At 38.6% G+C, this 12,735-nt stretch overlaps 1 protein-coding gene across 1 annotated transcript; it reads left to right on the top strand.

The window, feature by feature from the left end:
- The first annotated feature begins 10,746 nt into the window (after positions 1-10,746).
- On the top strand, positions 10,747-12,192 carry LOC122090774 (probable carboxylesterase 12). Its single transcript, XM_042660494.1, has one exon. It carries the CDS (start codon positions 10,908-10,910, stop codon positions 11,871-11,873), a length of 966 nt encoding a protein of 321 aa, XP_042516428.1. The 5' UTR covers positions 10,747-10,907; the 3' UTR covers positions 11,874-12,192.
- Positions 12,193-12,735: the final 543 nt, after the last annotated feature.

Here is a 12,735-nt window from a genome sequence, read left to right as displayed (position 1 = left end):
GCCTAATCAAGAGAATTGAGGCTATTGTTCCTAGAGAGCCATTATCAGTCAATTTGGTTAAGATTTGTGCTTAGTGCCAGTCCCCTGGACATCTCCTAGAAGAATGCGCCAACACCTCTAGGGGCACTTCTAATGATAGTGTTAATGCCTTATACCAAAATAATCCATATAGGAATACCTACAATCCAGGATGGAGAAATCACCCAAATTTCTCTTGGAATCAGGGCAACCAAGTAGGGCCTTCCAATTTCCATAATCAAGGTCAACCTGGACTCCAAAGGCCTCCCTTTGCACAATAATATTTTTCTAAAATACTTTCCCTAGGTCAAATATAAGACCTCAAGCTAGTTTTCCTAGGGCCCCTCTCCTATCATCTTATCAGCAACCCCCTGGGTTTACCAACACTGGAGAGGCAAGTAGAATAAGTGACTTGAAAAAAAATATGGCCCTCCTCATGAAAAGCCATCAAACTCTTACGAGAGAACTCACTCAAGTTGTCTCAATTATGCGTCAGAGGGAGAAAGGAACTTTACCCAGTCAACCAGAGCCTAACCCTAGGCATCATCAGTCTGTTAATTCACAAACATCAACTAATGCACCACTGAATATAGTACATGGTTAGACCCAACAAGGGCCCTCTAATTAATGTAATGTTGTTTATGCCCTTAGGAGTGGTAGAGAGTACCAACAGAGCGTTCTTAAATCTTTCTCATCTATTACTCATGTTAACTCTCCTTCAGTTGAGGACACCAGTGTGCCTCTTGTTTCAAGTTCGCCTGATGAACCTAAAGATTTTTCTAAAACTAAAGATGATTTGGTTGAGGAAACCAAAAATGATTCTTCTGAACAGGGGCAAATCCCTAACAGACCTTATGTTCATCCTGTCCCATTTCCTAATCGTTTGGTAAACAAAAGAAAGACTGCTTCCTTGGATAAAATTTTAGAAGTCTTCAAAAAGGTAGAAGTGAACATCCCCCTTTTGGATGCCATATCCCAGATCCCTGCCTATGCAAAGGTACTAAAAGATATTTGTACTCACAAACGTATCACTAGTGTGCCCAAAAAGGCATTCTTGGCAGGTAACATTAGTTCCATAATTACTCAGCCTATAGCGGCCAAGTATAAGGATCCAGGGAGCCCTACCATATCTTGTGTCATAGGCAACACCTACATTGAGCATGCCTTACATGACCTTGGCGCAAGTGTGAATCTTTTACCTTACCATGTGTACAAGCAACTTGGATTAGGAGAATTGAAAGCCACTGGAACTACTCTTCAGTTGGCAGATAGGTCTGTTAAAATTCCTAAAGGGATGGTTGAGGATGTCTTACTAAAGGTGGGGGAATTTATTTTCCCTATTGATTTCATTGTGTTAGATACCAAGCCCTTCTCAACCAAGGATGAGATCCCAATAATTCTAGGAAGACCATTCTTGGCTACCAGTAATGCATTAATCAACTGTCGGAATGGTTTCCTAAGATTATCTTTTGGTAACCAAACTGTTGAGTTTAACATATTTAGAATAGGCAAGCAACCACATATGGAAGAAGAGATTAATATGATTGAGGATTTTCTAGATTTTTCTGATGATTTAATTACCAACTTTGATATTAATTTTGATTCAGAATTCCAAGAGTGTATGGATGAGTTGGATGATGATAGTGAAAATTTCTTTTCTGAAGTCTTGAGTCTTCACACACCTGTGGAGCCCTTAGGACCCCTTTCCAATTCCATTCCCAAACCTTCTATAGTTGGGCTCCCTAAGCTAGATTTTAAGCAGTTACCATCTAATTTGAGGTATGCTTTCCTAGGGTCTGACCAGACTCTTCCTATAATAATTTCTTCAAATTTGACTTCTAGCCAGGAAGAGGAGTTACTTAAAGTGTTAAAAGATAATAAGGAAGCCATACGTTGGACCATAGCTGATATCAAGGGTATAAGCCCTTCTATTGTGCAACCTCATATACATCTTATGGAGGATTCCAAACCATCCACGGAACCCCAAAGAAGAGCTAACCCAGTGATGATGGAAGCTATTAAGAAAGAGATCCTAAAGTGCTTGGATCATGGAATAATTTATCCTATTTCTGACAGGCAATGGGTAAGCCCAGTTCACGTAGTGCCTAAGAAGTCTGGTGTGACTGTAGTTCCCAATACCAATAATGAACTAATTCCAACCCGTGTCCAATCTGGGTGGAGAGTGTGCATAGACTATAGGAAACTTAATATGGCAACCTGGAAGGACCACTTCCCATTGCCATTCATTGACCAGATGTTAGAGAGGTTAGCTGGATATGAATACTATTATTTTTTTATGGATATTCCGACTATAAGCAGATCCCAATTGCTTTAGAGGACCAACATGAGACCACTTTTACATGCCCATATGGAACATTTGCTTATAGGAGTATGCCTTTTGGGCTTTGTAATGCCCCTGTTACGTTCCAACGATGCATGATGAGCATATTTTCTGACATGGTTGAAAAATTCTTAGAAGTATTTATGGATGACTTTTTAATTTATGGGAATTCCTATTCTGAATGTCTTCATCATCTTTCTCTAGTTTTGAAAAGGTGTATATCTAAAAATTTGATTTTGAATTGGGAGAAATGCCATTTCATGGTTAAATCTGGTATTATTTTATGCCATGTAATATCCAAGAAGGGAATGAAGGTAGATAGAGCCAAATTGGATTTAATTGATAATTTACCACCTCCTCAATCTGTTAAGCACGTCCGATCTTTTCTAGGGTATGCGGGCTTCTACAGAAGGTTTATTAAGAACTTTAGTCAGTTAGCCCGACCTCTCACTTCATTACTTGTCAAAGATCAAACTTTTGAGTTTTCTAAAGAGTGCCTAGAATCCTTCAAACAAGTTAAGAAGGAGTTGACCAATGCACCCATTGTTCAACCACCTATTTGGACTGAACCTTTTGAACTGATGTATGATGCTTCAGATTTTGCCATAGGAGCAGTTTTGGGTCAAAGGATTAATAAGTTGCCCACTGTCATTTATTATGCTAGTAGGACCTTAAATGATGCACAACTTAATTATACAATCACTGAAAAAGAATTTTTAGCGGTTGTGTTTGCATTAGAAAAGTTACGGTCTTACTTAGTTGGTTCACATGTGGTGGTGTATACTCATGGTTTTAAGTATCGGTGCGTATCGTGCCGTATCGGCCGATACGTATCCGTATCGGTAGGCATCGGCACGATACATACCGATACGCTACGGGAATTTTGGGCCCCCTTTTACGTATCGCTGTATCGTGCGTATCGTACCGTATCGGTACCGATACGTACGATACTCTACGATACGAACTTTTAAAAATCTGGAAATTCCCGAGAGTATCGTGTAGTATCGAGCCGTATCGTACTGTATTGATATCGTATCGGTACGTATCGACTGAAAATATGAAAATTCCCGTGAATGTGCCTTTTATTGTTTGAACAAACACTTCAAACTCTCACCAATAGTTTTCTGTATTTCTCTTCTTTCTTCCCCTTTGATTCACACACCTTTTTGGAGACTTAAATGGTAGATTGAAAGAAACATTGTCGAAGTGAATGGTTCAAAGAAGGAGAAAAACATAGTCCAAGAAGAACCTTGAACTTGAAAGTTGAAAATTTTGAATAGTAAGTTCTTGAATCTTTACTCACTTTTTTCAACTTTAACCTTAGATTTTCAAGTTTTTTTACAAATCTAAGGTTCATCATAGGGGTGTCAACCGGTCGGGTCGGTTCGGTTTCGATTGGGCTTAATCGGGCTTAAAAACTTTCAAAGGCTACACCGTGTCCGCCCATTTAACTAATCAGGCTTAGTTATTGAGGGCATGGTACACTTTATATTCGGTCGGTCGGCCTCGGGCTATAATCGGGCCACCTTAATCGGGCTTTAGTCGGGCCTTAATTGGGCTACGGACATGTTTAATGTTAAACGGGCTTTAACCGGTTTTTAAACGGACCCTCTTTAAAATGTGCTCTTATATTCCGGCCCACTCATGCAAACCCAAAAAAATGACAATAAATTAATAAATGATACCAAATATAACCATTATTTAAAATATGAACATGTTTTTACTTTTTAGTTTTTACTTTCTAATTTGGGGGGTAAAATAGGTATTCTACAATCATTAAAGGGTCGGGCTAGGCCAGTGCACAATAGGCCGGTCTCGATCGGGTATTAAACGGTCAGTCTCGGTCGGGCGCCCGATGGTCCAAGTAGCAAAACCAAGACCGACTGTTTATAAACAGGCCGGGCTCAAGCTCGACACATTTAATAAACGGTCCGGGCTGGACCGGTCTATAAACGGTCGGTCCCGATCGGTTTAGTCGGTTCGGGCCACGAATTGACACCCCTAGTTCATCATACTTAGAATCACATTTTGTGCATCATTATTACATGAAATCATTGTATTTATAAGGATTTACAAACTTTTTTCAAGAGAAAATGAGGGTTTCAATTTATTTCAAATTTCTTAGATCTACTCATGCTCAATGATTAAAAATGTTTAGATTTTTTATATGTTATGTAAAAACAAGTGTTCTACAACTTCCATGAAAAATTTTGATTTTTCTCAAAAAAATATATTTGTCTATCAATACCATACCCTCATCATTTTGAACATTTTCAACTCAATATATTTGTCTATCAATACGATACCCTCCATTTAAGTATTTATGCATTCTACATGTTATATATAACTTTTTTTAACTGTTTTTTTTATGCAAAATTGTATAAAAATGTGTTCCCTATCCATTTATGTGCGTATCTTTAGCGTATCTCCGATACGATACGATACCCTCCGATACGTATCTTAATTTTGATCGACCGATACAGTGACCGATACCGATACTTTAATCCTTGTGTATACTAATCATTCTGCTCTCAGATACTTAGTTCAGAAGAAGGATCCCAAAGCCTGTCTCATTAAGTGGGTTTTACTTTTGCAAGAGTTTGATTTAGAAATTAGGGATAAAAAAGGAGTTGAAAACCTAGTTGCAGACCATTTATCCCAGTTTCCCAATTCCTTAACTTTCAATTCTCTAGTCAACGAGAATTTTCCAGATGAACAGTTATTTACAGTGTCCAGTGAACTATGGTTTGCTGACATTGTCAACTTCTTAGTTTCAGGTGTGACTCCGGATCATTGGTTCACCCAAGATAAGTATAGATTTCATTCCCAAGTTAAACACTTTTTCTGGGATGATCATTATTTGTTTAAGATATGTTCTTTCTGGGATTATCCGACGATGTGTTCCTGATCATGAGCAACATTCTATTATCTCTTTTTATCATGATAATGCATGTGGTGGACATTTTGGACCTAAGAAAACTGCTGCAAAGGTTCTCCAATGCGGATTTTATTGGTCCACTCTTTTTAAAGATGTTTTTGATTTTTGCAAGGCTTGTCTCGCCTGCCAGTCTTTTGGTTATATCAATAAGAAGAACATGATGCCCCTCAACTCTATTTTGATAGTTAAGATCTTTGATGTTTGGGGCATCGATTTTATGGAACCATTCCCTAATTCCTTTGGGAATATGTACATACTTTTGGCTGTTGATTATGTTTCTAAATGGATAGAGGTCATACCTTGTAAATCTAATGACCACAAAGTGGTGGTCCAGTTTCTCAAAGAGAACATTTTTTTTCCGCTTTGGTGCACCACATGTAATAATTAGTGATAGGGGTACTCATTCTTGTAATCGGCCTTTTGAGGCCCTAATGAAAAAGTATGGGATCACCCATAAGTTATCTACCCCTTATCACCCCCAAATTAGTGGCCAAGTAGAGGTGTCTAATAGGTAGATCAAACAAATCTTGGAGAAAACTGTTAATCCCAACCGTAAGGATTGGTCCCTTAGACTCATTGATGCCTTGTGGGCCCATCGGACTGCATACAAGATCGATCTTAATCAGTCTCCCTACCGTTTGGTGTATGGAAAAGCTTGTCATTTACCAGTTGAGTTGGAGCATAAGGCCTTTTGGGCCATCAAGAAGCTCAACTTTGATTTGTCTGATGCGGGAATTCATCGTAGGCTCCAACTATCTGAGTTGGAGGAACTTAGGAATGAAGCCTATGAAAGTTCTAGGATTTACAAGGAAAAGACCAAAGCTTTCCATGATAAACACATTCTGCGTAAATCTTTTGCAATTGGTGATAAGGTCTTATTGTACAACTCTCGATTGCATCTTTTTCCTGGTAAGCTTAGATCCCGATGGGATGGCCCATTTATTGTTCATAATGTATATCCCCATGGGGCTGTGGAGATTTTGAATCCAGGAACAGGGGTAATTTCGAAGGTTAATGGTCAGCGTTTGAAACCGTTCCTCGAGTTTCCTACTACTAGTAGTGAAGAGGTCATGGATCTCCATGAACCTCTTTACACTGATGACTAACTTTTAATCAGGTATGACCCCCTTGCATTGTCTTTGTTTTTAATTCTTTCCATGCATTGAGGACATTGCATGACTTAAATGTGGGGAAGGGAAACCAGTTTCTGCTTTTTTCACTTTATTTTATTTCTTTTTCTTTTTGTTATTTTTGAGCTTGCTAAAGGATGAAGTCCTACTTTGGCTTTTGGCTAATGATCATACCATTCGGTTGCTTGATGTATGAAAATAAAAGTTTTGACTAAGGTACCCATTTTGAACGTATAAAAACCCTGTTGAGAAGAAAGAAACAAGCCTGTGTCTTGAGATGGGACTTTCTTTTGAAAAATAAGAGACCCCTGTTTTATGGTGATGGACCATATGTAAGTCTGTGGGTTCCTTGTACTTTTGATTTGGAGTTGAGACCTTCTTTTTAATTTGGCATGGGTTGACATATGCACAATTTTAAATGAAATGTGAAATGTGGTATAAAGAAGAATAAGAGTTGATTCCCTTGGAACTAGACAGGGCATTGCGCCTCAGGAAGCGTGGTGTCTTGATCGAAATTCCTTGGGAGGAAACTTCTGAAGGAACTCTAGCATCACTGTCTTTGTGGGCATAAGCAAAAAGCGAAGCTACATAGTAACTTGGGTGTCTAGTGTTTGCTCCACCATGTCATTCAGACCAAAAGTAGTGGAGTAGAATAGAGTTTAAGCAAAAAAAAAAAGGAAAAAAAATGTGCAAATGTCATTAATGCTTAGGAATATTTTTTGATAAAAAACACTCTAACGCCTTAGTCATTAGTTCCCTATTTCTTCACAAGTGGTTTTGCCTTAAGATAAGGATGTTTTGGAAGAGACGAGGTGAGTTCCAAATTAAGAAATATGCTAGTGCCTGGAATTGATCAAGGGTAATAAAAGTTCAAGTGTGGGGGTCCCTTGTAAGAAAAATTATCTTTACTCTGGATTGGTATGAGCCTTACCTTTAGCCAAGGTTGGGATTTATTTATTCTGAATTTTGGTTGTATATTCACTGCAAACACCCACGAGACACAACTCGTCCACTAGGGTAACTTAGGGGTTTAAAGGCTTGTTACACGCTAAGTGCAACCATGATTCCAATGAAAGTGAGTTAGGCTTTTTCTTTCATTTCTTTATTTATTTATCTTGCTTGAGGACAAGAAAAAGTCAAGTATGGGGGAATTTGATGAGCACAATAATGTGTGAAATCTTAGGGATATAAGTGTACATTTTGCCCCACTTTGGATAGTACTACTTTTATTTTTCTTTTATTTTTTTAGTTTCCAAGTTTACAAGAGAAAGTGCTTAAAGTGAATCAAGAACTAGTCCAAAGGTGGGACCCACTCATTGGTACCACATCCTCTCTCCTAGAAAATCCTGAAGATTATTCTCTCTCCTTGCCACCTCACAAGATCTTGAAGATGCTATGCAGAGATTCCTTTCTGATTTAATCAAGATTGCAAGATATTGGTTAATATTGCAAGGAAGGAATAGAATTTGTTAATTTTGAAAACGGATTCTCTCTTTCCTCACACAATATCTCAGAGAATGAGGATTTTTACCAAGATTTTATTTTATTTTATTTTCTTTCTTTTCTTAAAGAAGACTTGTAGAAGGAAGGAGGCAAGACAAAAGCCCTATAAAAGCCCCTTCCTCCCCCCTCCTAATTATTATTCCCCTTAGTTTATTTTCTAGTTTATGCTTAGTTTTCTTCTCTCTCTCCCTCTCTCACTCTTTAGTTTTAGTTCTTCTCTATTTTTGCTTTAATCACTTTTGTAATAGTTTTTTTTTATGTCAATTAATGCAATCACTCTTTTATTCTTATTCAGCCTTTTATGTTTATGATTTATGCAATTGAGTTGTAATTTTTAAAGTTATAGTTCTAGGCTTAGATCTAGGTGACAAGATCACAAGCCGTGGAGCATCTTTTCTTTTCAAGTTCAGTTTTTTTTTGTTTCAAGATTTGTTTTCTCTAGTACTAAAAATTTCAGATTTGGTTTATTCCAGATCTGGTTTTTAATACTGGTAGTATCTCAAATCACCCAAGCTTTCAAGTTCAAGGGTTGAAGTTCAAGTAAGTAAGCTCCTTCAATAGTCTTCTCTCCCCCCTCTCATTCCCTCTTCTGACTACCCTTTCTTTCTTAATTTAGAATTTTAATTTCAGTCGTTACATTATTGCTATCCCTTTCCCCCAAGGTTCATGGCTAGTGTATGTGTTGGCTTTGCCCCTCCTAGCCATAGAATCATCAATTTATTGTTTTTATTTTAATTGTTTCTCTTTTCCTAAAGCCAAGTAGAGTAACCCTTGTAAGAGTGACTCTCTGGTCAAGTAGGGAAGCTCATATTATGATGCATCCCTCAGGCTAAGTAGAGAAACCTACTTGTGAATCTTTCTCTAGCTTTCTCCCCTTTCTTTTACTTTATTTTTATTTCATCATTTTTTCCTTTATTTTTTTTATTACGTGGGTTGTTTATTTTCACTTATTTATTTATTTAATTTTAATTACGTGGCTTGCGTCTTTAAATTCTTAGATGACGAATAGTTAGGACGTTATTTTAGATACATATATTTAGGACGGTAGTTAGAATTAGATCACAACCATTAATAAGTTCATTTTTGTATTATTAAAAGAAAAAATAAATAAAGTGGTTGCTCTCTCTGAGTTCGACCCATAGCTACACTGATCCGTACGCTTGCGGTTACATTTAAAATCTCAAATAGGGACTCTGAAACCCATAACAATGCACTTCTCCTAAAACTAGGTTGGAGAGTGCTGACCAATGATGAAAGTTTATGGGTCCAGACTCTCCGAGCTAAATATTTTTACGACAGATCTGTCTTTGACTCAAAGACTTTGAAAATGCACAGGTCTCTATGTTGGAATAGTATTGCTAAAATTCTTCCAACCCTGAAGATGGTAACTAGCCAAAAAAAGGTAATGGCCTTAATACCTTCTTTTGGAATGATCCTTGTGCTCGATCAACTAGTCTAACTTTTGATCTTCATCACTTTAGTAATAATCATCATCAGAATGTAGAATCAGCTAATAATTTCACAATTAACAACCACTGGAATGTAGGCTTGTTAAACCCTTTTTTACCTGTTCACTTCACTAATTCTATTTGTTCAGATTCCTATATCCCATCAATCCGATAGATGGTGGTGTCTCCTTTCAAATGAGGGATCTTTCAAAACTAGTCTAGATGCGATGTCTCTCAAGACCAAATCACTAACAAACTTTAATGGATGCTCACATAGGTGTTATTGCTCATTTCCTTGCTCACGGTGGTGGCAATTTTTCTGGAAAAGAATAATATCCACCCCAAGTTTAAGCTTTTCCTTTGAAGAATTGTCAATGTTGGAATATGAATTAAGGATGTCTTATCTAAATGGGTGGATATTGATCCCATGTGTGGATTTTGCCACATCCAGCGGGAATCCTTATACCTTTTGTTTTTTGATTGTGAGTTTCGAATAAGAGTCTGGGTTGCTTTCCCACTGGAGTTTAAACTTGACCATCTTCCGGCTTTGTCGGTCAATAATGTCATAATGTATTTTTTTAACTCTGGGGTTATTCCTACGAAAGATCTGACTTGGCTTTTTTCAATATTTATTATGTTCATATGTTATTTCATCTGGAAACACAAAAATCAATATCTATTTTGTGACAAAAAAATTAGATCTTTCAACAATTCTCAAGCAGGCTGAGTTTTGGATCTCTAATGGACTTTTCAACAAAAAAAAAACGAGGCTCAGGTGATATCTGATTTCTCGTAAAAATTCAATACTCTGACACCCCCACCACAAACACACAATCACCCTCATTATCATGAGTGTCAAGGATACAACAAAAAATATAGCTGCTTGGGCAATATGCTTTGTTTAAAAAAAAAAAAAAAATCATCTTATGTGAGGCAAATTATTGTTTGACAGGAAAAGATGGTGAGGCGGAGGCTTTAGGGCTACTCAAAGGACTATCGAATGCAAGGATTTTGCAGTTGAAAGTGAACATTGTATGGAGCGACGCTAAAAGAATTGGAATGTTGTTTGAGAAGAAGCATGAACAATTACTAATCTTATGGCCATAGACTCTAATATTATTATATTTAGAGATGAATAACCATCCTAACCACCCCAAATTTTGTATTAAATACTTAAATCTACAGCCATGGAGACTATCACTAAGAAACAATCCATACTTAAGTCGGATATAATGATGTATAATGTATATAACTCTGTTTAGTCTGGTTTTTTTTTTGTTTGACCAAAGAAAAAAAAGAATGACACTGACGGGGGAATCTTCTTCTCAAACTTAAAGGAACTTTACCAATAAAAAATGGGGAGACACCCATCTGGCTCTCCATCCAATTGAAGGTAAAGCGACAAATTTCACAGTCAATAAATCTTCAGCGCCCACCCAATCCCTCCCCTACAAGTACTTTGGTAACTCTCGCTCTCGTTCTCGCTCCCATCCCTCTGAAATAGTGGTGGTGAAAAGCTGAATTGTGAAATGGATTCGAGCAGCGATGAAGTAGCTTTCTATCGTCCAAATTTTGTTCGGATCTACAAGGACGGTCGTGTCGAAAGGCTTGCAGGAACTGAAATCGTCCCCCCCACTGCTGTCGATCCCCAAACCGGTATTTCCTCCAAAGACGTCCTCATCGAACCTGAAACCGGCGTTTCCGCCCGGCTTTTCCTCCCCAAAATAATCACCAATTCTTCCCCTCAAAAGCTTCCCCTCTTGGTCTACTACCATGGCGGCGGCTTCTGCATCGAGACCCCTTTCTCCCCTGTTTACAACCGTTATGTATCATCTCTAGTCGCGGAGGCTAACGTGGTTGCAGTATCTGTACACTACAGGAGAGCCCCAGAGGACCCTCTTCCCATCGCCTATGACGATTCATGGAAGGTGCTTCAATGGGTCATTTCTCATTCCAAAGGGAACGGCCCTGAAGCATGGTTGAACGAGCACGCAGATCTGAGCAGAGTGACTATGATCGGAGACAGCGCAGGTGCTAATATTGCCCATAACATGGCTTTACGAGCTGCAGAGACACCATTGGAGGAAGGGGTAAGGCTTGTTGGGTTGTGTTTGGTCCATCCTTATTTCCATGGAGAAAATCAGCAATTGGCTTCAGAGGCGACTAATGAGGAGAAGAAGGGTAAAGCGGATAAGCTGTGGATGTTGCTGTGCCCTTCGAGCACTGGTTGCGATGATCCGTTGATGAATCCAGCGACTTGTGTCAACTTGGAGAAGCTGGTGTCTAAGAGGGTATTGGTGTGTGTTGCGGAGAAGGATTTTTTGAAAGAGAGGGGTCTGTTTTACCATAAGACGTTGGGGAAGAGTGGGTGGGGAGGGGAATTGGAATTGATGGAGGTTGAAGGGGAGGATCATGTGTTCCACCTCTTCAATCCCACCTCCGAGAAAGCTGTAGCCATGATGTCCTGCTTAGCTTCCTTCCTCAACCGGGACTGAACTCCCTAGCTATTAGCTCAGTAAGTCCCTCAATAATTCCTGCATCATGAGTGATTACTCTCTCTCTCTCTCTCTCTCTCTGCTTTCATCTTCAATCATGTAGACCATGAAAAGGATTAATTAAGCTCTATCTTAAATTTTAGAGGTTTTGTACGGGACTTTTAGGGTGAGGGCATATTTTGGCTGATTCTAATCGGTTCCTGGGCGATCATTGATTCCAAATCTCATCCGGCTAAGACCAATCTAGATCCCAATTTTGTTCTTGTAAACCCTATAAGAGGTGGAGACATCTATACATAAAGGTAAATCGTTTAGAGAAGATTTTGCTCGTGACTTTGTCTTGGTTTTTTAGTTCAAGAACTTTTGTCTTGCTTCACAGGATGGTGGATGATAGCTCTCTCTCTCTCCCTCTCCCTCTCCCTCTCTCTCTCTCTCACAATATAGGACCATGTTTAAAAACCCGAGATTAGATTGAGGATTTTTTGATATTTTTACTGTTTTTTTATGTCCGATATTCGATAACCCAACTGTGGTTTTTTGACAGATGAATATGGGTTTCTGAAATATGTGTATATTCTGCCTTTGGGAGCTAAAGATTAAGTAGGGTTGTTCTTTGAATTCTGATATATTTTCAAAGCAGTATGTGTGGAGAGGGGGGTGGTTTGAGATGGGAATGTTTGGGAGTTCTGATCGGAAAATGGTTTTTTGGTGTGATGGTTTTTCTGTAGATGTTGAGGTTTGGGAAGTAGGGGCTGGACGGCTGGTAGTGATGTGCAGGGGTTGGGCCACTCTAAGAACGGAATCTCTTTAGCAGATCATGGGTAAAACCCAGTTCAGCTTGTCCATTAAAACCGGAAAAATA

This window comes from Macadamia integrifolia, chromosome 10 (assembly GCF_013358625.1).
Source record: "Macadamia integrifolia cultivar HAES 741 chromosome 10, SCU_Mint_v3, whole genome shotgun sequence".
Lineage (NCBI taxonomy): Eukaryota > Viridiplantae > Streptophyta > Magnoliopsida > Proteales > Proteaceae > Macadamia > Macadamia integrifolia.
Note: the sequence above shows the minus strand (reverse complement) of the source record. Positions and strands in the feature narration are given on the sequence as shown.